Here is a 23,928-nt window from a genome sequence, read left to right on the forward strand (position 1 = left end):
TCCTGCCCGCTGGTAGCAGTGATCTGTTTCCCTGCCTGCAGCAAAGTGGGCAGGGAAACAGATCAAAAGATAGCTTCCACCTGTAGAGAGCAGCTATATTAGCAATGCCGGCTTCTGCTGTATGCAGGGAGCTGTCTAGGGCCGTAGTGGCCCTTGGGCTCACCCCGCGGCCCCCAATGACGCTATGGTGGGAGCCTTGCATGGGCACTAGGGCACCCACCTTTAACTGGGCAGGACCTTAGGGAGATGGGTCCCTAAGGCCGAAATAGGCCCAGGAAGGGATGTCCGTATGCCTTCTCCCCTGCAAATACGGCAGCCCCTGTCCCCTTAAAAAAATACACAATTCTGGGGGTTGGGGTCCTCAGAGCCTAACAAGGCCTGGGGAGGGGGGCTGTGTGGCCCCCTCCACTTCTAGTCTTAGAAATTGCTCTGGGTTCCCTAGGGCTCAACAAGGCTTCGAGAGAGGGGCCGCAGAGCTCCCTTCCCCTTCATTAAAAACAAACTGCCCTGGTGGATGAGGTCCCTGAGGCCAGGCCCAAAGGCAAACCCCCACTTTGAATGGCTTAAGAAAATCAGAACAAAAATAAAGACATGGGATTTAGCCAATGTTCTATCTAGTAATTATGAATTACACAAAACATCAGCATGCAAACAAGACACTAAGTGATGATCACAAAAGTGCACTAAATATGGTTCCAATGAAAATAACATACTAAACAACAGAGAAGAATGTAAAGCAATACTTTATTAATAGAAACCAACAGTACATGTTTTGAAGAAGGATATTTGAAAACACTGCTGAGCTGTTTATTTGTGTCATCAACATATGTGCCAGTCATAGGCATATATGGAATTTTACAGTAAAAGTTATTATTGTATATTAATGGAACTGAATAATAGGTTGCATTTGGTTGATGGACTGTTACAGATCGGGATTAAATTTTAGGACACAGATCCAAAAAATGAGGTAAGGAAATCTATTAATGAAAAGAATACAGGAATTAAAGGTGGTTTCTTATTTGCAGAAGCTGTACTGTGTTAAAGTTAAAGAATGTAATCTGATTATGGGGCGATTATTAGGAGTGGCATGGAAGTTAAGATTGCAAATGAGGAAACTGTGAATTTTTATTGGTTTAACAGTTTTGAGAACATCTAGGTCTGTTTCATATATATGGGCACAGAATATTATAACATAATTATTTAAACACTTTACACTGTAAAAATGAAATGAGTGCAAACTCTTGAAAAAAGAAGGTTCGGCCTAAACTGTGGGATAGCAATTTTTTCAAAGGGCCGATATAAATTTGTGGAGACAATATTTTTTGTAGTACATCTATGTTAGTGAAAACTACATTTAGTAAGTGGATAAACCGTTAACAGACTCTATGTTGATGCAAGACTGAAGAAATCTCTTAACAACGATGGGTATTTTGCACATGTACCTGTGAATGAAACAAGAGTAGGAATAGATTTAAGACAGCTCACTATTTGAATTACAATGCTGATTGCAAAGATTATACTGCCTTGACAGTCATAACATGTATTAGTTTTGAGAAATTAGAGAACGGGGATTTAATGATGATTATTTGTTAAAGAAGTCTCCCAACAATTGTTTATGATGAAGCACTTTGGTTAGAATCTTTCGCAATGCCATTATGAAAAAGTTAAACCAAATGGTGGTTGCATGGCTATAAGCTTCAGAACTAACTGGGGTTTTGTCTGGGGAAAGCTGGTAAATTCAACAATGTAGCTAGGGTATGCAAAGCATTTTGCAGTTAAACAGACATTTGAAGGCTAATGTAAGTTGTTGCTCTCTTGTTGTGGTTTCACAAAAATGGCCATGAACTATATTTTTTGATTAAACTGATAAAGGTTTGTGGAATTTCTCTATTGAAACATTACCAAGCCATACAGGCATAAACTAGGGTAGAGTAGGATTACAAGTTAACTATTAGAGTACACCAGCCTACCTACAACAGACTATCATTTTTAAAGTTTGTTGAAAGAAAGTTAGTGAAATGATTATATGAAAATGGCTAGTAGCATGATCATAGTCAATAGTCAATCCTTCTCTAGAAATGTCAGACATCAGAGAATTAATATTAGAAAGAGGAATGTAGGAGGAAAGTAATAGAAATCATATTACAGGATGACTTAAGTGCCTTACCTAAATATTGGACTTGAATTTTCAATGAAATCCACAAAAGCTAAAGAGGTATAATATGAAAGTGATAAAGTAAGTCAGGATCACTTTCATTTGAATCAAGAACACTGTGAAGCTTAAAAATAAAAATGTAACTGTAGGGGAATCCTAAATTTCTAAAATCAGCAAACCTAGGGAAAGATTAATTACATTAACACTCAAATTCTCGCAAATCAATCACTCACTTGAGCTGCTGCCTGGAAAGTGTTGGGGTGATTTGTCAAGCAGGGTCAAGAAAAATGGGGGGTTCCCAAAATGCCTTTTCGCCATGCAATTTCTCATAGGGATTTCAGACATGACTACAGCCTGAACCACTGAACAGAATTGCACTACATTTGACAGAACGCTAGATCTAGAAAGAGTGCTTTTTGTAATTTGGTGTAGGTCTATTCAGTAGTTTTAGAGTTACTAAAGAACAAAGATTTATATATAGCTAAAGATGTGGATCCACTGTGGATCTCCCACAGAGGATCTACGCAACAAAAGCAATGCTGTGAGCGGCTGGCCATAGCCTGGGAGAAAAGTTGCGGGTACCATTTTGTCAATTGGGACATGGTTCCTAGGGGCGGGGGGTGGGGAATAAAGAGTAAATAGGATATCAGTGTCAGGATAGAGATATTTGTTTTGCATGCATGAGGATCAGGGAACCACTTTGGGACTCAGGGCAGCCCCCTGTGTGAATCTGCATTAGATCTGTGGAACCTGACCTCAATTAAAGAAATACACATACCCACTTACACACCCACACAACCACTCGCACACCTACTGAGGCATCCATACAGCCACTCACATACCAACTCCCACACCCATAAAACCACTCCTACACCCACACCCACTCACAGACCCACACAGCCACTCACAGATCCCACACAACCACTCACACACCCACTTACATGCTCATACAACCACTTGTACACCCACACAACCACTCACACACCCATACAGCCACTCACACACCCACTCAGAGACCCATAAAATCTCTCATAAACCCACTCACAGACCAGCACAGACACTCACACCCATGTAACCACTCACACACCCGCTCACACACCTGTACAGCCACTTGCACCCACTCAGAGACCCACTCCCAGGTACACATAGCCAGTCACGCATATTTTCACACACCCACTCAGACACTCACACAAACACTCACACATCCATACAGGCACTCACAGACCCACACAGCCAGTCATACTTGCACTGACACACCCACCTCACATGACACACCCACTCACACAGGTTACAAGGATGTTTATTGTTAGGAAATAGCATTAAAAAGTAGATATTCACTGAAATACCAAAGGTTACAGAGACATTAGAGTTATAGTGTCCACTGAAAAAACAAAGGTGACAGGGACACTATCTTTTGGAAATAGAAATAGAATTTAAAAAATCTTATAAATTCACTAAAAAACCAAAGGTTACAGGGACGTTATAATTAGGTTCAGATTTTACACGCACAAAAAGCATTGAAAACCAGCAGTTATGGTTATAGTTATCTCAAGTAACTATAACTTGTGACTCGTGCTATCGCCTTGCACTGCTAATCACCCCACATATTACAATACTCATGATATCTTCAATGACATCATTGATATCAATGCAACATTTGCAGTGAAATTATTGATGAGAAAATTGTGCATGGCGCAGAAGCTAGTTATAGTTGCTTAGGGCACAAGTTATAGTTACTTGAGGTATCTATAACTTTAACTGCTGAAGTTCTATGGTTTTATGAGTATAAACCTGAACCTAACTATAACGGCCCTGTAACCTTTGTTTTTTTTGTGAACGTGATATATATATTGACAGTCAGACACTGTTTTTCATGACTAACCTCCATATGACTCCACCCCCTTTCTGCTGCCAAAACATGAACCCCAATTTATGAGTTCCACAAGTAAAAATGTTTTCTTTCCAGCAATGTAAAACGTGATAAACACAGAGCCGAACACTAACATTGATAAAGATGCAGTAAGATTTGACCTGAATGCACCGGCAGTACTAGGGAAATTAAACATGCTGGCCTTGCAAAATGAAAGCTGTGGTTGATGAATAATCGCAAGCATCAACACGAAAGAGTCCTGTTCTAGAAAGATAAGTGCTGGTGATGTCCACCAGCAACTAATGGCACTAATTCAGGGTTATCGTTAGGATTTTTGGGGCAAGAAATATTTGGGATCCTGTGTTCATGACAACTTTGAATTTTACCACCCACATTTGAGCTAACTGTAGCCTACATGAAGCCAAACAAAGTTTAGGAAACAGTTTTCACACAAAACAGTTGAAATATGTCCTTTCAAGGATCGCAATAACCCTTAAGATGATGATGGGCAAAGAGAAACAGATGTAGAGATAGGCAGAGAGACGAAGGTACAGATATCGAAACAAACAGAAGTGAGCCTGAGAGAGATAAAGATTACTTTCCCACAGGGCCCTTGGAAGGTGGGGGCCCTGGGCAATCACCCACTTTGCCCATGCCTTAAAACCACTCTGCACAAATTAAGTACTCAGTGTAACACAAGCAGTAGCCTGACAAAAAGCAATTGGTGGCATTTAGATACAGATTCAATCACCGTCTCAATCAATCCTATTGTGTTGGGAATTTTCTAATTGATCAGTACAGACATATTTTCCCCTTAAAGTGGGTTTAGAATGATATGGAAAAAACCTTACAGATAAACAGACCAACTCCTCTTTCAAAACCTACCATCAACATATAAAAATTACTGGTGCATCCAAAACTGAACCACTCAACACTTTGATGCAGTTTGAGAATATGGAGGAAAACTATTACACACACACACACACAAAAGCCCAACGATCCAGAAAGGGATGCAATATATTTGGGCATACTTATATACTCTGAGGACAGAAGACAGTACCGTTCAGCCCTTTAGCAGATAAATTGTACCAAGTACATTTCCAATAATTTACTATGGGACATAAAGGTTGTTCTTTAATCAGCTTTAAACACCACAGGGAGCCAGTGTGGTTTCTGGTATAGCAATAATTTCAGGTTCAAGCTTCGTAAAGAGACCCAAGGACAGCTCTTTAATTATTGTTTAATCGACTCTAAACCTTTTTAAAGATGGCTAACAGAACTCTGTGGAAAACAAACAACATGCATGATGTGGCTTAAAAAGGTCACACAACTCTTAGATAATATTCCTTTCTATTTCCATTTATATGGTGGAGATTCTGAATCCTTAAAATACGCTTCATGCTGTTTTGCCAAGATTTATTGGACGAGAAAGCAAAAGACACAAAATTGATAGACGGAATGCAGAACAAATAAAAACATTCGCCCCCAGTCGAGAGATCTGGGTTAAATCCATCATTCTTTTGCTCACCATGCCACCCCAGTTTAGACCTGGCCATATGCAAATCAGTCTTGACCCTGTGCGTCATGGGAACAGTCCAGCCCGAGCTGCCAAGCCAGGTCCTCCATGGATCGGAAACAAGCATCCTAGGACCGGTTACGGGGTTTCACCCCTCTTCAGCCAGGATAGCTTGATTCCAGTGGCTGATACCGGCCCTAGGATGCTTGTTTCCAGTCCAGGGAGGACCTGGCCTGGCAGTTCAAACTGGACTGTTCCCATTAGGCGCAGGACAAAGATTGATTTGCATATGGCTGGGTTCAAACTGGAATGGCATGGGGAGCAAAAAAACAATGGATTTAGGTCCAGATCTCTGTACGGGGGTGAATGTATGACATTGTTCTGCATTCTGTCCATCAATTGTTCTTTTTGCATTTGTCGCCCCGAGTGGGATGGGTATGCCCAGACATGGGTCCTGTGCTCTCCTTGCCACTGGAGTCAAGCAATCCTGGCTGATGAGGGGTGAAACCCCGAAACCGGTCCTAGGATGCTTGTTTCCAGTTCAGGGAGGACCTTGCCTGGCAGTTCAAACTGGACTGATCCCATTGGGCGCAGGACAAAGATTGATTTGCATATGGCTGGGTTCAAACTGGAATGGCATGGGGAGCAAAAAAACAATGGATTTAGGCCCAGATCTCTGTACGGGGGTGAATGTATGACATTGTTCTCCATTCTGTCCATCAATTGTTCTTTTTGCATTTGTCACCCCCAGTGGGATGGCTATGCCCAGACGTGGGTGCCGTGCTCTCCTTGTCACTGGAGTCAAGCTATCCTGGCTGGTGAAGGGTGAAACCCCAAAACCGGTCCTAGGATGCTTGTTTCCAGTCCAGGGAGGACCTGGCCTGGCAGTTCAAACTGGACTGTTCCCATTGGGCGCAGGACAAAGATTGATCGACATATGGCTGGGTTCAAACTGGAATGGCATGGGGAGCAAAAAATGATGGATTTAGGTCCCGATCTCTGTACTAGGGTGAATGTATGACATTGTTCTGCATTCTGTCCATCAATTGTTCTTTTTGCATTTGTCACCTCGAGTAGGATGGGTATGCCCAGACGTGGGTCCCGTGCACTCCATGCCACTGGAGTCACGCTATCTTGGCTGATGAGGGGTTAAACCCCGAAACCAGTCCTAGGATGCTTGTTTCTAGTCCAGGGAGGACCTTGCCTGGCAGTTCAAACTGGACTGTTCCCATTGGGTGCAGGACAAAGATTGATTTGCATATGGCTGGGTTCCAACTGGAATGGCATGGGGAGCAAAAAAACGATGGATTTAGGCCCAGATCTCTGTACTGAGGTGAATGTATGACATTGTTCTGCATTCTGTCCATCAATTGTTCTTTTTGCAAGATTTATTGGACAACATGGCAGAGTACTGTACTGCTTATGAATTCTTCATCCATTTACCCAGTGCTGGAGTTACAGGAGAACTACTGTACAGGTCATTGCGTTGCAAAGGAGCCCAGCTCATAAGCATTACAAAAACAAAACCTTGACAAAAGTCGTGAGTTTCACCAAGACAGTAAGCTATTAATGGCGGCCTGATGGGAATAGTTTTCTTCTATGAATCGATTATGGGGTGATGTCCTCACATTTTGTTCTTAATACAAGCTGACCATTATCAGATGCAATAATTATCCCAAGCGATAAAAACTTTTGGCTGTCTCCAGGAATGAGTTGCTTCACAAGAAAAAGAATGTGGGTGACTCAGCCAATGTAAGGTTTATCACTACCTTTTCTCATCAGGCACAGAACTTGCACATGATTCTGAAGAAACATTGGCATGTGTTGATGGCTGATGAGATCTTGAATGTGTATGTTTACCCCAATCCTTAAATTACTTTTAGATAGAGCAGATCACTGAGGGATGAGCTTAGCCACAATATGATCACGAGCCATGACAAGCTGTCCAAAGAGCAGGGTAGAGTTGGATTATTTTGATATAAGAATTGCAAAGCATGCAGTAATAGCTCTGACTGTTCTAGATTTCCAATACCCAATTCAACTAGAGAGTTTGTGATCAAGAAAACTTTGACTTGCAATACCACATATTGTGTGTATGGCCTATTATGTCCTTGCAATAGGATGTATATTGGGAGTAACATACATAAGGCTAAGAAACGAGTCCTTGAACATATTTAGGCAATTAGGCATAATGATAAGCACTATCCAGTGGCCCAACATTTCTTTGATGCCCATTTCCAAAATGAGACATTTTTACGCATAACTGTGATTGATGCAGTAGAAATTGATGTGAGGCGTGGTAATTATGAATTTAAATTGCGTAAACTGGAATATAGCTACATTATAGATTTTAAAACCTTGGCCCCGCAGGGCCTGAAATCTAGTGAAGATCTAGCAGTCCATCTGGGTTAGCAGGATGAGGAGAGGGATTGATTGGATTTTGCAGTTTCTGATATTTTAAATTGGTTTTATTGAATTTTATATTTGCTATTTTTCCATGTAGATAAATTCACTTTATGAGACAGAGAATAGCTGGGGAACTCCTGTCTTCCAATACTCCAGAATTGAGCGTTTTTCTAATTGTGACGTACCCATGTATATGCTGAGCCTAATCATGTAATAACATTGGACATAAATTTATTTTTAGGAATTGTGTCTCGCATATGTTATCAGTGTTGCATGCAATGCCCACTTGGGCCGAATCAGTTGGATTGTATAAACTTTGGCAATAATTTACAAAGGAAATTTGCCACTGCATGAGTCTTCAGTGTTGAGCTGCATGCAAGTACCACTTGGGAAATATTGGATGATCCGTACAATAATTGTTATGGCAGGAACATTGGCATTGCATGTTTTGCTAATTTGACATTTTTTTTGCAGGATTTGCCCTTATGGGAATAATTATCTATTGTCTAATAATCGTGCATGCTAATCGTTAACATTGAACAACTAATATTGAATAGTTGTGCTTACAGGTAACAGCAAATAGTTTATTTTATGAGCATTGCGTCACAAAGAACTAATAATATTGTGTTTATTTGCATTGTGCAATTTGACTTTGCATTTCATTGAGATTTGTATATTTAAAGTACTCATACTAGGATGGTATCTGGTTATATGTTTCCATGTATAAAATCATGGCATAGTGCTCTGTTACAAGATGGCCGACCCAACTACTCGGTATCTCACTTACGTGTGGGGTGAAGTCTGTTTTCATTGCGTAATGCCGGAATGCTTCAAAAGTCATTGAATTGAAGGATTGAGCATACAGGGGTGTCTCAGTGTTCTTGTTCTATGTGAACAGAGAATTGCTGTGAATATATATATACAATAAAATACTAATGTGAAGTAATTTGATATATTTATTTTACATCTTGAATAATGAAATAAAATGTTACAGTACATTAACTTATGTGTATATTAAATAAGTTCTTTAAATTGATTTAATTAAATAATGTCCTTAAAAAATACAAAACTCCTGTCAATATTTGTTTTTATTTAATAGCTGTGAAAGTTAAAAATTATATATATAGAATTAGTTTTAAATACTAATAAGTTAAGTTTTAAAGTGTATTGAAATGTTAATATTACAATAACTTCATGTTTTAATAATATAATCATTATTTATTAATTTAATATGTTTTTTAAATCAAACACAATTTATATATTTTGGAAGATAAAATAATTTTGTTTATTTAACATCGGTTTTTGCTGGATGTTATTTCAAAAACTTGCCTTCATCATTTTCTATGTAAGTGTGGTAGTTAGTACTTTAATTAAGCACTTAGATTTTTATGTGCTATGTATTCTTAATTCTGTGTTCCATAACCAAGTTTTCTTTCCACAGCGCTTAGCACTTGAAGTATGTTTATATTTGTTTTCATTGGCTCTCTTCTGGAAGATTGTGGGCATTCCAGACTTCGGGTCGGCTGGTACGTGGATGCTCCTAATAAAGTCTTTACTCACACTTGGATTGAGAATGGTACTCACCTAATTTTGATGATGAGTGGTGAAGAATCCTGTGGGAGCATCCACTTCCCTCATCGGCTGTGCTCCATTTTCTGTCTGCGGATTCTGTGTTGGGATTGCGTCAAGCAAGCTTCATTGCTGTGTTTGCCACCATGTCAGGATCGTTTCTTCTGATTCCCATCCTCAGGATTGCCGACAGCGCAGGCACCGGTGGCGTGGCAGAGGCTCAGTGGATTTTGGGCTGATTTCTAGCTGATGTCTGAGCTGTGCTCGAGCCCAGCACTGCCTGCACGAGAGGATTCGTTGGACCAACGCATGGAGGCTGTGAATGTGCTTTTTGTTCTGTGTGCTCTTGTGCTGCATTCATCCCTCGCGTCTGCGTGTGTGTTGGCCACTTAGCAACCACGTCAGCGTGCATGCGTGATAGGTCAGCACGCTCTGGCAGCCATATTTTGGGCAATATTTCACTGAAGATTACTCTATGTGCAAAGCTTCTTCTCATATGTCTGTAGAGTCATTTACTCAACTCCAGCACCAGGTTGCCGGTCATGAAGGTTTGATTTTGTTGCATTTCTTTAACTTGTTTTCCATCAAATTCTTTCATTTTTCTTCTATTATTTTACTCTGTGTCATTTACTCTACTCGCCATGGTCAATACCAATTGTGGTAACAATCCACCTGCATTGTTCACGGGTCCCTTCCAACCTAGCATGAATTGGGACAAATGGCTTTGTTGTGTTAATAATTGTCTTTTGGCAATTAATGGTGCAACTTTTCCTCCGGAAAGGAAAACTGCTTTGCTTTTAAACCTGATGGGTAATGATGCAGACAACATTTGTTAACATTTACCTGCTTTGGCACCCTCCCATGGAGTTGAAGCGGGTGACTACAATTGCTTTTCAGAGGCTTTGAATAGATTGAAGAAAAGATTAAAGGAAGAACCACATATTGTTTTGGAAAGATTTAATTTTTATACCCGCCACCAATTGATTGATGAAACTGTGCCTGCTTATGTTTCTCCCTTTAGGGTTCTTGCTGCCGACTGTGCATTTGGTGTTGAAGTACATACTTACATCAGAGATCAGTTGATCATTCAATGTTCCAACAAAAAGATCCAAGAACAGTTTTTGCGCCAATGTAATCCTACTCTACAAGAAACAATTGACATTGCTAAAACTGTGGAGCATTCTATTAGCTCTTTTAAAACTATTAATGTTGACAGCACTGTTGTTGGAGCAGCAGTGTTGTCAGTCAAAGATAATGGCAAATTGGGTCTTTCCCAAACTAAATTCTCAAAACCCGTAACTCCTTTCGATAATTTTATGTTTGAATTAGTTTGCAACCGTTGTGGTTCTAATCACATTCTGCTCGGTATAAGCAATGTCCAGTGAGGGATAAAGAATGTTTTAAGTGTGGTGAAATGGGTCATTTTGGCAGTGTCTGTTTAAGCAAGGGTAAAAGAGTTTCAACCATTCAGAAGTATGGTAATGAGGAGCAGTACAAAATGCTGTGTTGTGCATCAGAGAAGGTTTGGTTTCAGAAAAGACCTGATCAGAAGAATGATGACTGCATGACTACTTCTCAATAGTTGAATCAGTACCTGCTATCTGTGAACCTAAGCAATGTCATTTGATTTCTGGTGTTTCACTCGGTGATGTGGATGGGGAACCTTATATTCCCCCTATGTGTGAGGTTATAATTGATGGTAGATTATTACAAGTTATGGCAGATTCCGGTTCTCCATACACCATTATTTCTGATGTGTTTTTTAGTGAGAATTGTCAAGATAAGGGTCTGGGGCCTTCTGATATCAAAGTATTTGGGTTTGGAGGAAAAGAAATCTCCATAAAAGGCGATTTCATTTCTGAGATCAAGTTCAGACATAAATCTATTTTTGGGAAAGTGTATGTTGCTGTAGATGGGTTGCAGGTATTAGGTTGTAGACATCAAGAGAGGTTCAACATCACTCTTCATCCTAATGCTACAGTTTGCTTTGCTGAAGATACTGATTTTGTACAAAGTGTTCTAGATAAAGATAACGGACTAGACTGTAATGTAGGGAAACATAAGAATCACTTCCGCAAGGAACTTGGTGAAGTGAATGGTTTTCGCACCATATTCAATTTAAAAAAGATGCTGTTCCTTGGTAAAAGAAAAACTGGGGAACTTAGGGTCTGTTCGGATTTAAGGTCTATTAACAAGCAAATTCTAGTTGATTGCCATCCTTTGCCTAGAATACATGAATTATAAATTATTCGATCGGAAGAACGAGGGCCGTGAGTCTGCCAGAGTGTTCTCAGGTCTGGTGACCTGCTGATATCTTAAATGCACCAGTTTTTTAAAACTGCTTTTAACATTGATCTTAAATTTTGTGTGAAACATTGATTTTAAGCATTGTTTTTTAACTTGTGTCAGAGCTCTTTTTTAAAAAAAAGAAAAAAGTATTTACCTTCCATCTTGCTGCCGCATTTCCGGTGCCGACCCCGGTCCACCACGGCATTTGCCGATTGAGTGGAAGGCGGTGACCGGAACCAAACAAAATCATTACGAGCCGCCCTCGCCAGTGACGCATTGAGAGGCGTGGAGGAGGTGTGTGTTTTACCGCTCCCCACCGTAAAACCCAATGCTGTCATGGACGCGCAGCGGATCAGAAGAACGAGGGTCGTGAGTCTGCCCAGTGTTCTCAGGTCTGGTGACTTGCTGATATCTTATATGCACCAGTTTTTTAAAACAGCTTTTAACATTGATCTTAAACTTTGTGTGAAACATTGATTTTAAGCATTGTTTTTTAACTTGTGTCAGAGCACTTTTAAAAAAAAAAGAAAAAAGTATTTACCTTCCATCTTGCTGCCGCATTTCCGGTCCCGACCCCGGTCCACCACGGCATTTGCCGATTGAGTGGAGGGCGGTGACCGGAACCAAACAAAACCAATACGATCCGCCCTCGCCAGTGACGCATTGAGAGGCGTGTGTTTTACCGCTCCCCACCTTAAAACCCAATGCTGTCACGGACGCGCAGCGGGCGCGCCGGTGGCGCGCCAAATGCGCGCCTTAGGCAAACCCATCTGAGCCCGTCCGCGACCGGCCCGTGACCAGCGCCAGTCACGCTGGCCGTTTCCATCTAGACAGAAGAGTAATCCTGTCCAGGGAACAGATCCTTGAACTTAATGCAACAACGTGCCCCTGCCCAACCTGTCTTGATCCCTTCGCTCTCAAACAGGAACACCAGGCACTCGAGCTAGGATTAAACTGTACGTCCTGCGCCTTCCAGTTTAACAAAGATACCCTGGGGAAAATGTGTAAGGCCTATGAAGACGCCACCCCATCAGAGGTATCTCCCCCCAGTAACAGTTCTACTCACAAAATCAAAGCCTGTCTAATTAATTGCAGATCTCTCCCAAAGCATGCAGATAACCTTTGGTTACTGCTAGAAACAAAGTCCTGGGATCTCGTTTTTCTTACTGAAACCTGGTTAAAAGAGAGATCTAGCCCTGATATCAGGCTGGCCATCCCCACAGGCTACAAAATTATTACGGAAAACAGGGTGGGTAATAGAGTGGGGGGCGGTCTGGCAGTGATCATAAGAAACGACTGGAACATCTCACACAAAAAAGTTGAACATACTAACTTGCTGGACGCACTCCCTTTTAACATCACAATCTCCCCTACTCTCACCATTGCGGGAATGCTGACTTACAGGCCACCAGCATCTAAGCCCGCAGAGCTATGGGAAATATGCGACGGTATCGCTGATCTCTCACTTAAATATACCAACTTTATAGGACTGGGTGACTCAATATGCACATGGACAATGATCTATGTCCCATAGCCACTGAACTAGCAGAGACACTGTCAGGACTGAACCTTAAACAACTGGTCCACAAACCCACACACGTGGCTGGCCATACTTTGGATCTCATCTTTACTAACATCCCCTCCCTCAGGATTGAGGATCCAACTCCCCTCTTATGGTCAGACCACAGTCTTATTCCTTTCTATCTAACTGCCTCCACATACCACAATGTTAGGAAACCCGAACACGCAGTTAAAAGAAACTAGGGGAAAGTCAGCCCCGAAAAGCTTGGCCCGGTACTTACTAACAACCCATTATTATCTACCGGCGATCCGAACAGCGACGCCATAATCTTCAACCGCTGGGTAACGTCGGCCCTTGACCACATAGCCCCCATGAAAGCAGTTAAACTGGCAAGAAACAAACCCTCTGCCCCTTGGTTTACGCCGGAACTCCACTCAGAAAAAAGCCACTGTAAGAAACTTGAGCGGGTCTGCCGCCATACCTATAATCCTGAGGCAAAAATAATTTCACAAACTAAAACGCAATACTATTAGGGACCACATTGCAAATCAAATTAGAACAGCCGACTATTCCACTAAGGAAGTCTTTAAAATCGTCCAAGGGTTTATTAAACCAGAGATAATGAAAAGCAATATAATCCCCTTCGAGGCCCTATGTGAAGACCTCTCGGTCTTCTTCCAGGAAAAGATCCAGGACAACTATGCCACCTTTCCCGAGACTGAACTATATAACCCACCGCTGCCCCCCCCACCTCTGCCCCCCCCACATCGTCCCCTCCTCTGACCATCATCTGGTCAGAATTTAGCCCTTTTGACCCAGTAACGTCCCTTAAGCAGCTGGAAAAAACGAAATCCGGGTCACCGATGGACCCTTGCCCAGCCAGGTTTTTCAAAATATTAGCACCGCTGCTTAACCTGGCCCTAAACCTGCTTTGGAACACCTCACTGGAAACTGGCATCTAACCAGCTATCTTGAAAACCGCTGTTGTCCAACCGATCCTCAAGAAGGAGAATGCAGACCCTGCCATACTGGAAACCTTTAGACCCATTTCCCTTCTGTCAGGCCCAGCTAAGATTCTCGAAAAAGAAGTGCAGAAACAACTATCCAAGTTTCTTGAATCCAATCAATTACTACATGACTCTCAATCAGGATTTAGAGCGGGTTACAGCACTGAGACAGCACTACTTGAAGTTACAGAAACGATCCGGGAGACAATGGATAAGGGGAACTATGCAGTGTTGGTACTGTTGGACTTGTCGGCGGCATTCGACACAGTGTCCCACAAGATCCTTCTGGACAGACTTAGACAGCTGGGACTGACTGGGACCACTTTAGCCTGGTTCAGCTCCTTTTTAGAAGGCAGATCACAGAGAATTCACTTGCACCCATACACCTCCACTTCCCGCCCCCTGATATGTGGAGTGACTCAGGGGTCGGCTCTCAGTCCGACCCTTTTTAATATCTACCTTGCCCCCCTCGCCCCTTTAGTAAAGCAACACGGTGTCGAGGTCATTTCATACGCTGATGACACACAGCTTGTGTTCTCGTTTCAAGACTGCTCCGAGACCGCATTCTCAAACTTTAGGCAGTGTCTCATGGACATCTCAACTTGGATGACAGCTAACTGCCTAAAGCTAAATACGAATAAAACAGAGGTACTGTTTTTTAATCAACCCTCCCTCCCTTCACCCGACCTCTGGTGGCCCGCAGAGCTCAATCCCCTCCCCCCTCCCAGTTCCATCGGCAAGGAATCTGGGTTTTAAACCGGATACCACCCTATCATGCAAGACCCAGATAAGCCACGTCTCCTCGTCCTGCTTTTGGAAAATGAAGGCCCTACGGAGATTCCTTCACTTCCTACCCATGGACTGCAGGAAAACAATAGTACATGCGGTGATCATGTCACAACTTGACTACGCGAACAGTCTGTACTTGGGTCTGCCAGCTTACCTGTTTAGGAAACTGCAGATTGTGCAGAACGCGGCAGCCAGGCTTATCAGAAATGTCCCACTGAGGCATCACATCTCCCCCCATCTATGTAGCCTTCATTGGCTGCCTGTCAGGAGGAGAACTGAATTCAAGGCACTGACGCTAGCCTATAGGGCACTCAATGATATCGGCCCTCAATATCTAAGGAAAAGAGTCTGAAAATACCGTCAGTCTAGAACCCTAACATCTAACCTTCTGGAACGCCTTGTCACCCCACGCTTCTCAAAATCCAGAATAGGAGGCCGTTCCTTCTCCGTCAAAACCACGACTTTATGGAACTCCATGCCGGAACACATCAAAAAGGCCAAATCACAACTCACCTTCCGAAAGGCTTTGAAGACTTGGCTCTTCAGCCTCCCTTAGCTTCTTGTGGCTCGGCAACTCTAACTCACCCTCTCCCGACTCCGCCAGTGCCGGGACATCTCCGTTGGGGGTAGCTGCATGCTTTAGAAGCTTAATTACATTACATTAGCGAAATTGGATGGGGGAAATGTTTTTTCATCTATGACCTCAAATCAGCCTATCATCAGGTTGCGTTGTATCCTCAATCAAGATATTTAGTTACTTTTATTACACCTGATGGGGCATTCAGATATGTCAAGATGCCTTATTGTTTAGCGTCCGCTGCATTAGTATTTAAAAAATGTATGTTTTGTCTGTTTGGAAATATCGATGGGGTGGCCGCATTCCAAGACGATATTCTGGTGTATTCCAAAACTGATGATCAGCACTCTACTTTAATAGAGTGCTAACCATTTTGGAGGAGAAAGGTATGACTGTTCTTCTCGATAATTGCAAATTTTTCACTCATGAAGTATAGTATATAGGCCACACAATTTCCAATTCGGGAATTTTTCCTAAGAAAGAGTTGTTAAATGCCATCCGTGATATGTAGAGTCCCAAATGTAAGTATCAACTCAAATCCTTTTTGGGCTTATTTGAATATTACTCAAGGTTTGTACAAAATTTAGCTTACATTGTTTTTCTATTAAGGTCATTACTTAAAAAGGGCATCACATTTGAGTGATTGGATGTACATACCTCTGCGTTTAAAAGAAGCGATTATCAATTCTAAACCATTGTTTGTCTTTTCCCATGATGCTTCCAATGTAGTCACGGTGGATGCTAGTGCGACTTGACTTGGAGCTGTCCTTAGTCAAATCAAAGATGGTGTTGAACGCACTTTTGCATTTGCAGCCTGACCTCTGACTACAGCGGAGTCTAGGTATTCCACTATTGAGTGTGAGGCTTTGGGGTGCACATGACATGTGGAACATTTCAAAATGTATTTGTGGGGGAATAACTGTCATCTTAAAACTGATCATAAGCCCTTGATTTTGTTACTTTCAAAACATGGCATGGGAAAGGCTTCATCTAGATTGATTAGAATTTTATCAAAGCTCTATGAATATCATTTATCTGTGAGGTACATTCCTGGGACACAGAATATTAGTGCTGATTGCTTGTCCCATTTCTCAGGAGATGTTGTGGCAGGTCCTAATTTGTTGACTCACGAAGAATGTGTTGTAGCATCTTTGGATGATGTGGTACTTTCTGTGGGAGAAGTTATATCTAAGGAAGAATGGTTGTTAGCGATGCCTCAAGATGACATTTTTGAAACACTTAAAGGTTATATTTTAGAAGGTTGGCCTCTGGTGAAACATTTATCTAAGGAATTGCAAGTTTTCTGGAAGGTCCAAGATGACCTTTTTCTTGAGAAAGAAGTGATTGTAAAAGGAGGGTTGTTTTGTTCCACCTTGCGGGATCAGAAACAAATTGATTTCAATTGCTCATTTAGGTCATATCGGTCCATTTAGTACCATTAAGAAGGTCAGGGATTTTTTGGGGTGGCCATACACGGACAACAATTTTGTCAGGTTTGATGAAAATTGTCCTTTATGTATTAAGTCTGATAAGAATTTGAAGACTCAACATGATGTACATATTCAAACCACTTTGCCTGATAAATCTTGGACTAAATTGGCCATGGATTTATTAGGACTTTATGAAGGAATTGGCTCTAGAAAGACTTGTATTTCGGTTCTCATTGATTATTTTTCAAAATGGATGGAGTTAAAATGAATCTTTCATGCGGATACTGTCACTGGTATTGACTTTCTGCAGGGGGTGTTTAGGAAAGAAGGTTTTCCTGAAATTATTGTAACAGACAATGGTACCAAGTTTACTTCTGTTGCCATGGAAGACTATTTTAAGGGTGTTGATATTCGCCATCTTACCACCACATTATATGCACCGAACATGAACGGTTTGGTGGAGAGATTTAGCCTGACTCCGGTGGAAGGTATCCAGTTGTCTCTTAGGTCCAGAATTGATGTGAAAAACAACTTATTGCTGACTTGTGGTCTTATCATTGTACACCCATAGTACCACTAAATGTTTTCAGTTTGTGTTGCTCAATGGGAGGACTCCTAGACTAAAATGTAATCCTGGGTGGTTGTTTCCCAAAATAAACACTTGTAATCTCAAACAAATTGATGATGTTGTCACACATAATGTGAAAACTAAAGGATTAAAAGCCAGGAGCAGGAGGTTCTAAAAATAAAAATAGGTGGCCTGTTAATGATGAAGTTGAGATCAAACTACCTGTGTATGTACAGAAAGGTTGTTCTAAGTTTTCTGATGTTAGAAAAATTGTCAAATTAGGAAACACTTCTGCTTTAATGGACAATGGGTCTTTGTGGAGTATGTCTCGATTAGCGAAAACCTTTTCTCCTTTGCAAACTCACATCAATATCACTGATGATCCTGATTTTTGAAGTGATTGTATTGCAAGGAAGGTTTCAGTAGGAAAAGACTCCAGTGAAGTTGTGCCTGAAATCTTGGGAAAAAGTAGGAGGAACAATAAGTTAACTTTAAAATACAGTGATTTTGTTATGTATAAATTTAAGTTAAGTTTTTTTTTTGGGTTCTTTCTCTATTTTACTCTCTTGATCTTATTTTGTATTTTGGATAAGGAAGAGAGGTATGTGGTAGTTAGTACTTTAATCACTTAGATTTTTATGTGGTATGTATTCTTAATTCTGTGCCCCATAACCAAGTTTTCTTTCCACAAAGCTTAGCACTTGATGTACGTTTATATGTGTTTGTATTGGTTCTCTTGTGGGCATTCCTGACTTATCAGGATTCTGTTTGAGTTGGAATTGTACTGGCTGGTACGTGGATGCTTCTAATAAAGTCTCTACTCACACTTGGATTGAGAGTGGTACCTACCTCAGTAAGTCTTTTACGTTACCTGTCACTAGCCATGTGTGGTGCTGGTCTTACGTCTGGAGTACATTTACTACTTCTTTTGAGCCCTTTTTGTCTGTAGATAATTTAGTAGTGCTGTTTATGAATAGCAAAGGTTTTACTATTTTGTAAAAGAGTGTTTTACTTTTCCATGTCCCATCCTAAGCCCCCATATTGCTCCCAAAAACCCCTCACATTTTTCAGACAATCCCCGTATCCCTCCTACATTTACGACTAAAACACATAACAATGTGTGAAAGATTTCCACATAAAAAAAGATAAGCGAAGGTGTCCACAAGTAGGTTTCCATACTTAGGTTTGTGACTTGCATTTAGTAGTATGTGAGTAGTACTATCCCAGTACTACTAAAAGCTGTACAAAAGCAGTGTGTGATAGCCCACTACAACTTGTTTTCAAACTGCGTTCTAGTTTGTAATAGATAAGAGCATTATCAGTCTTGCGGTACCTCGTGTGTTACCTCGTGCATTGTTTATGGCGATAGATGTATGATTATCTAAGTCCTATTTGACTCAACGCTTGTGATTCGGGCAAAGAAAAAAGTCAGGGGATAAAGAAACAGTTTAAACAAATAACTACATTAATCAGCCATAAATGAGTGTTCCTACTATCATTTAAAAGCAAATTACGACAACCAGATGCAAAACCGACGAGTCAAGTAAACACAGACCTCATGCATTTGCACAGAACCACAAGATTATGCTTTCATCTCCCTCAGAGCTCTGTGCATTAATGGGAAAAGACAGAGTAATTACATTTTGGCTGCTGGGTTATTTCCCCCCGGCGTGGATGGCTGTTCAGGGTCTTGGTTTACAAGACAAGTTGGAAAGGAGCACCCGTCCCCTAGACTGAAAACAAAATGAGAAAAAATATAATTAGAACACACTGGGCACTTTGACCTTACACCACTCGAATAAACTAATTTTCATTCCTCCTCTAAAATGTTCTAGCCCTTTGGGCCCTCCAGCTCTTTGATTTGTGATGGGATTACTTATTGGTAATCAGTCCTTAGACCACCAAAGAATGACTCTTTAACGGTTTGCTCTACCAGGTAAACATCCATTGTCTGAGGAACCTGCTTGCACATCCCTTTTTCACTGGAAAACAACCTTTCACTCAAAAGCAAACGGGCCGGTTCACAAACTATTTACACTCCTAAATGAAAGAGAGACAGAAAAGGGCTTGCTAGGAGCAATCTACTAGCACGGTGTGTTGTCTTTATTACTAAGACCCGAATTGCCAGTGGCAACATTTAACCAGGAGTGATAACTGAGTGGAATTAAACCAGCGGTCATTCAAAGTCAGTGCTTAATTTGAGCCAGTGGTTTCCGTGGATTGGCCCCAGCATTTAATAGTCAACATTGGCACTTATATTGCAAACTGGACTTAAAGGTTGATGCATTGGAGCGCTTTTCATGAGCACCAGTTAAGCATTCATTCATTTTTTGTAGGCACAGGAAGAGTACGTGAATTGCCAAGAATCACAGGATGTTGAGCCTACGCTGAGACTCAAACCTGGCTCCCCATCTCCAAAATCTGCGGCTCTGGTCGTTAGGCAACATCCTCTCCCCACTTGTAGTGATCATGGTTAGTAGTTAGTTCTGTTATAGGTGGCTCTAATAGGAGGAGCAATGGGCTAGTGCAAGCTGCCTCCTGACAAGAGCCCCAACACTTATTTTTCACAAATTAACCACTGTTCAAAGTCTTTCTTGGCCTGGACCTACAGGGTCTGCAAACTGCATACCAGATAATTCCAGGCCTGGAGACACCAGACCCTGTAAGAAGCTGCAGGGCAGGGGTTGTCCCCAGTATCACAGCTCACCTGACAACCGACCCCTATAGCAGCATGGGCTAAGCAAATAAAGCTCCCTTGGACAGGCACAATTCTGCCTTGACCCCCTCCCCCAAGACACCATCAACACCCACAAGTCCACCTTCTCACATTTTGCCCTCCTCAAAGCAGTTGAAATATGTCTTCAGTTTCTATATGGAATCAGGAAGAACTACACTCAAAAGAATCTCATATCCCTGGGCCCTGTGCTCATTTCCCCCTTGGGGAAAAAAATTGTAATCACTAGATTTTGATATGGCGAATATTGATGAAACTGAGGATTCTTACCATCTGGTATCTCAGTGCCAGGCTCTCAGTCTGGGGCGCAAGTGGTTCAATGTGTCAGTAGGGGTTGGCCATGTACAATGAGCTCAATTGTATTTCTAGATCTGCGTCTTCAGTGGTGCCCTTTACAGTGCTTAATTTGTAAAATTGCCAGGCACAAAGTTTTACTTGGAAGCTCATGATCAGCGCTATTGAATGAGGGGGGTGCTGAACCAAGGATGTGTAGTCTTGATTACAGGTCACGCCTCTTGTATCCACCATCAGACACTCTCTGCCGCTTCATATCACTCTTTAAAGACCTTTTCCTCCCTGCTTCTTTTCTTTGTCACTGTAATTCCATCCTTATCTTTCTCCTCCTTTCCCATTTTGTGCTATTTCTCTCTCTTGCTCTGGGTAAGAGTCGCATGTGAGAAAATAGTTTCTGGTGGGACCCCCCTGAAAACACCAGCTCAAATTAAGAACCGCCATTATAGCAAGAGCATCAGTTACAGGACTGAGATGCTAAATTTTTAACCTTGTTCTACACTAGTTGAACCATTTTGGGGAAAGGTGCACTTTCCCCAATACATTCTAGGACATTCTACGGTTGAAATATTAAATTAGTTGGTCCTTGCCCAGAGACGTTTTAAGGCATGGGCAAAGTGGGCTCTGGCCCCAGGCCCCAGACTTTCAGGGGGGCCCCTTATGGAGCCAGCTATGTTCTGCAGAGAGCATTACCCTGGTGACCATGGGTAATTTTTAAACAAATTCTTTCAAATACTGTTTTACTTTAACTTATTTTTAATGTGGGTGATGTGAGAGAGTGTAAAAGGGGCATTTTGAAGAGAAATGCTGTGTTTACCTTTTGTGCAACATCCATAAAAATGTTATTTTAGCTGAAAACAGGACCTCACATATTCGAATTGGGAGGGCGTCACAGAGATTATTAGCAGTTATATTAGTGAGCTGCTGGTGTGTTAAATATTGAAAACACAAGTCACTATCCCTAAATATTAGATGTAAACACATTCGAAAACTTGGACGAGTGTGCTTCTGCGCTGTCAGTGACCTGGCTAAAGAGATCATGAAAAATCTGAAATTGGATCTTAAATTAAAAGTTGTTCTGAACAGGGGCCCCCAAAATTCGTTTGGCCCAGGGCCCCCAAGATCCTTAAGATGTCCCTGTCCTTGCCTGCAGAACTTCTGGTGCAGGGGGTGCAAATCAAGATAAGAAACTCAAGTCAGCTTCTTCCGCACACATACTCTTTCCATTTCCTGTGCATTCACAAACTGATAGCATGTTGATTGTTGCCTTGGAAAAGCATGAAACACTAAAGCTGGTAAAGGCATGTGCTTTTCTAGGATAGGAAGGGAACAACCCCAAGTTTCAGGGGGTGGGGTTTCTCCAGAGTCTAGATGGTGGTTAATTTGTAAAAAACATATAAGTGCCAGGGCTCTCGCCAGGAGGCAGCTCGCACCAGCTTATTTCTCCTGTTTGCGCTGCACAAACAGAACCAACTACTAACCATAAAGGTAGGGAGAGAATGTGACATAATGGCCAGAGCTGCCGACTTCGGAGCTGGGCAACCAGGTTTGAGTCTCCGCATGGACTCAACTTCCTGTGATTCTGGTCAAATCACTTCATTACCCGCATATGAATGTGTCCTTAACTGGTGCTCCATGAAAAGCGCCGGTGTTGATGATTAAGTGCCGGTGCTTAGCCCCGTAAACCACCTGCTCAAATTAAGCACTGAATTTAAATAATTTTCCTGTTGAGAAAAAAGTGAAGCAAATGTGGGCACTTGCAGATTGACCGTCTGCTGGTCTACACTAGGAGTAAGCAACAAAATGTCAAAACATCTATGCGATTCCCTATAAATTCCTTATTTATGAGTGGGCTGGTAATTCCATTGACATTGGCAAAATGAGTTACTGGGCCCACTAGAATTATGAGTTGTGGTTCCAGCAGCTGATATATCTTTATGAGGCACTAGGGGGAATATATGCAGGAAACAACGCGGAGAGACACCTTGCATATCATGTTATTCATTAAAAAAACTCGGAATTCCTGGTTTTTCCAACCTTCCAAATCACTAGAACACCCGATAATGGTAACTCCGGGGCAGGAAAATAGCAACTGGGATGTGGGCACTCGTCTACGAAGTCTTCAATCTCCGAAAATCATAGAAGACAATCTACTTTCAGTTTCTAATTACAAAACTCTTGATATTTACCTCGTGAAAACCGGCAGCAGCCAGTATTTCTTCTCATCGCCGAACACTTGTCGAAGATTTTTTCTGAAGCCCAAGCTGAAGCCGTTCTTGTCAACACCATGCCGAAATATGGGTGTCCTGAAAGCCTCTAAGAGCAAAAAAACATAAATGACAGTTGTCTCCTATTTTTAGTCCAGCAGCTTTCAAGCTACTTTCCTAAGGTACATTTAGAGCTTAAATACAGATTTCAATCGGCAGTGTCACCATGCAGCCTACTTTTCTTGCCTGCTACTGCAGAGAGAAAGTGGTTCTCCAACTGTGCAAAGCATAGCCTGCAAGAACCCGGATGTTTTGCACATTACACAGCTGTTACACTCTGTGGGAAATGCGGAAGATGGCGTCTCCATTTTTGAGAGCAGGGAATTCTTAAGTAGGAAATGGTCTTTGAATAAGTGAAGCACTATTTTAAACTCCCACACAATTACACATTTTTTTCTTTCTTATGCGGTGCTCTTATGGGTTCCACATCATCTCAGCGCCGAAAAAGCTTAAGAAAGAATAATTTATGCTACAGATAAAGCAGTTGCATGCATGCCAATGCTCAGTGAGGAACGCCTACCTGCTCTCTAGCGTCCATTATTAGAGGCAAAGGTAAGGAATAAGGTTAAAATGCAATCTAAAGCTATCATAAAATATGGCCACCAGTTGCGGCTCTAGATGTAAGTTTTAGAGGGGGCACAGAAGGGGCTACAAATAAAACGCGCGATCATGAAAATTGTGCGCATATGTATAAATATATGTATATATATATGCAAAGTCATAAACAAATTTAAGCAAACTATGAATTGAACATTACAATGGTCTGTGGAAAGAGCTGTGGACTTCAAAGCGTTTCAATCACTCCTGTTCTCCTCTTCACACTACTCTCTTCTGCAGTCTGTGTTAGATACCTGCACTCTTTTTCTCCTCATTTCTTTCTTTCTGAAACACTCAGTTTGCTTATAACACCTCATCGCTCTCCTTTTCAGCACACGCCT

At 41.6% G+C, this 23,928-nt stretch overlaps 1 protein-coding gene across 8 annotated transcripts in view; it reads right to left on the bottom strand.

Annotated features, from left to right (window-relative positions):
• ZDHHC2 (zDHHC palmitoyltransferase 2) overlaps positions 1-23,928 on the bottom strand; it is a 555,886-nt gene that overhangs the window by 120,311 nt on the left and 411,647 nt on the right. For 7 of the 8 annotated variants that reach the window (XR_014978173.1, XM_085642023.1, XM_085642022.1 and 4 more), the window contains 2 exons: positions 22,913-23,039; positions 19,339-19,431 (listed from right to left, as the gene is read on the bottom strand). Coding sequence is in view for 7 of the 8 variants with exons in the window: in XM_085642023.1 (XP_085498149.1) it covers positions 19,339-19,431; positions 22,913-23,039 (220 nt within the window). In the remaining variant the exon portion in view is untranslated. Of the gene's footprint in view, positions 1-783; positions 1,443-2,167; positions 2,208-19,338; positions 19,432-22,912; positions 23,040-23,928 lie in introns of those variants that run through there. The other variant, XM_085642024.1, reaches the window with a different exon arrangement.

The sequence above is a fragment of the Triturus cristatus genome, chromosome 2_2, assembly GCF_964204655.1.
Source record: "Triturus cristatus chromosome 2_2, aTriCri1.1, whole genome shotgun sequence".
NCBI lineage: Eukaryota > Metazoa > Chordata > Amphibia > Caudata > Salamandridae > Triturus > Triturus cristatus.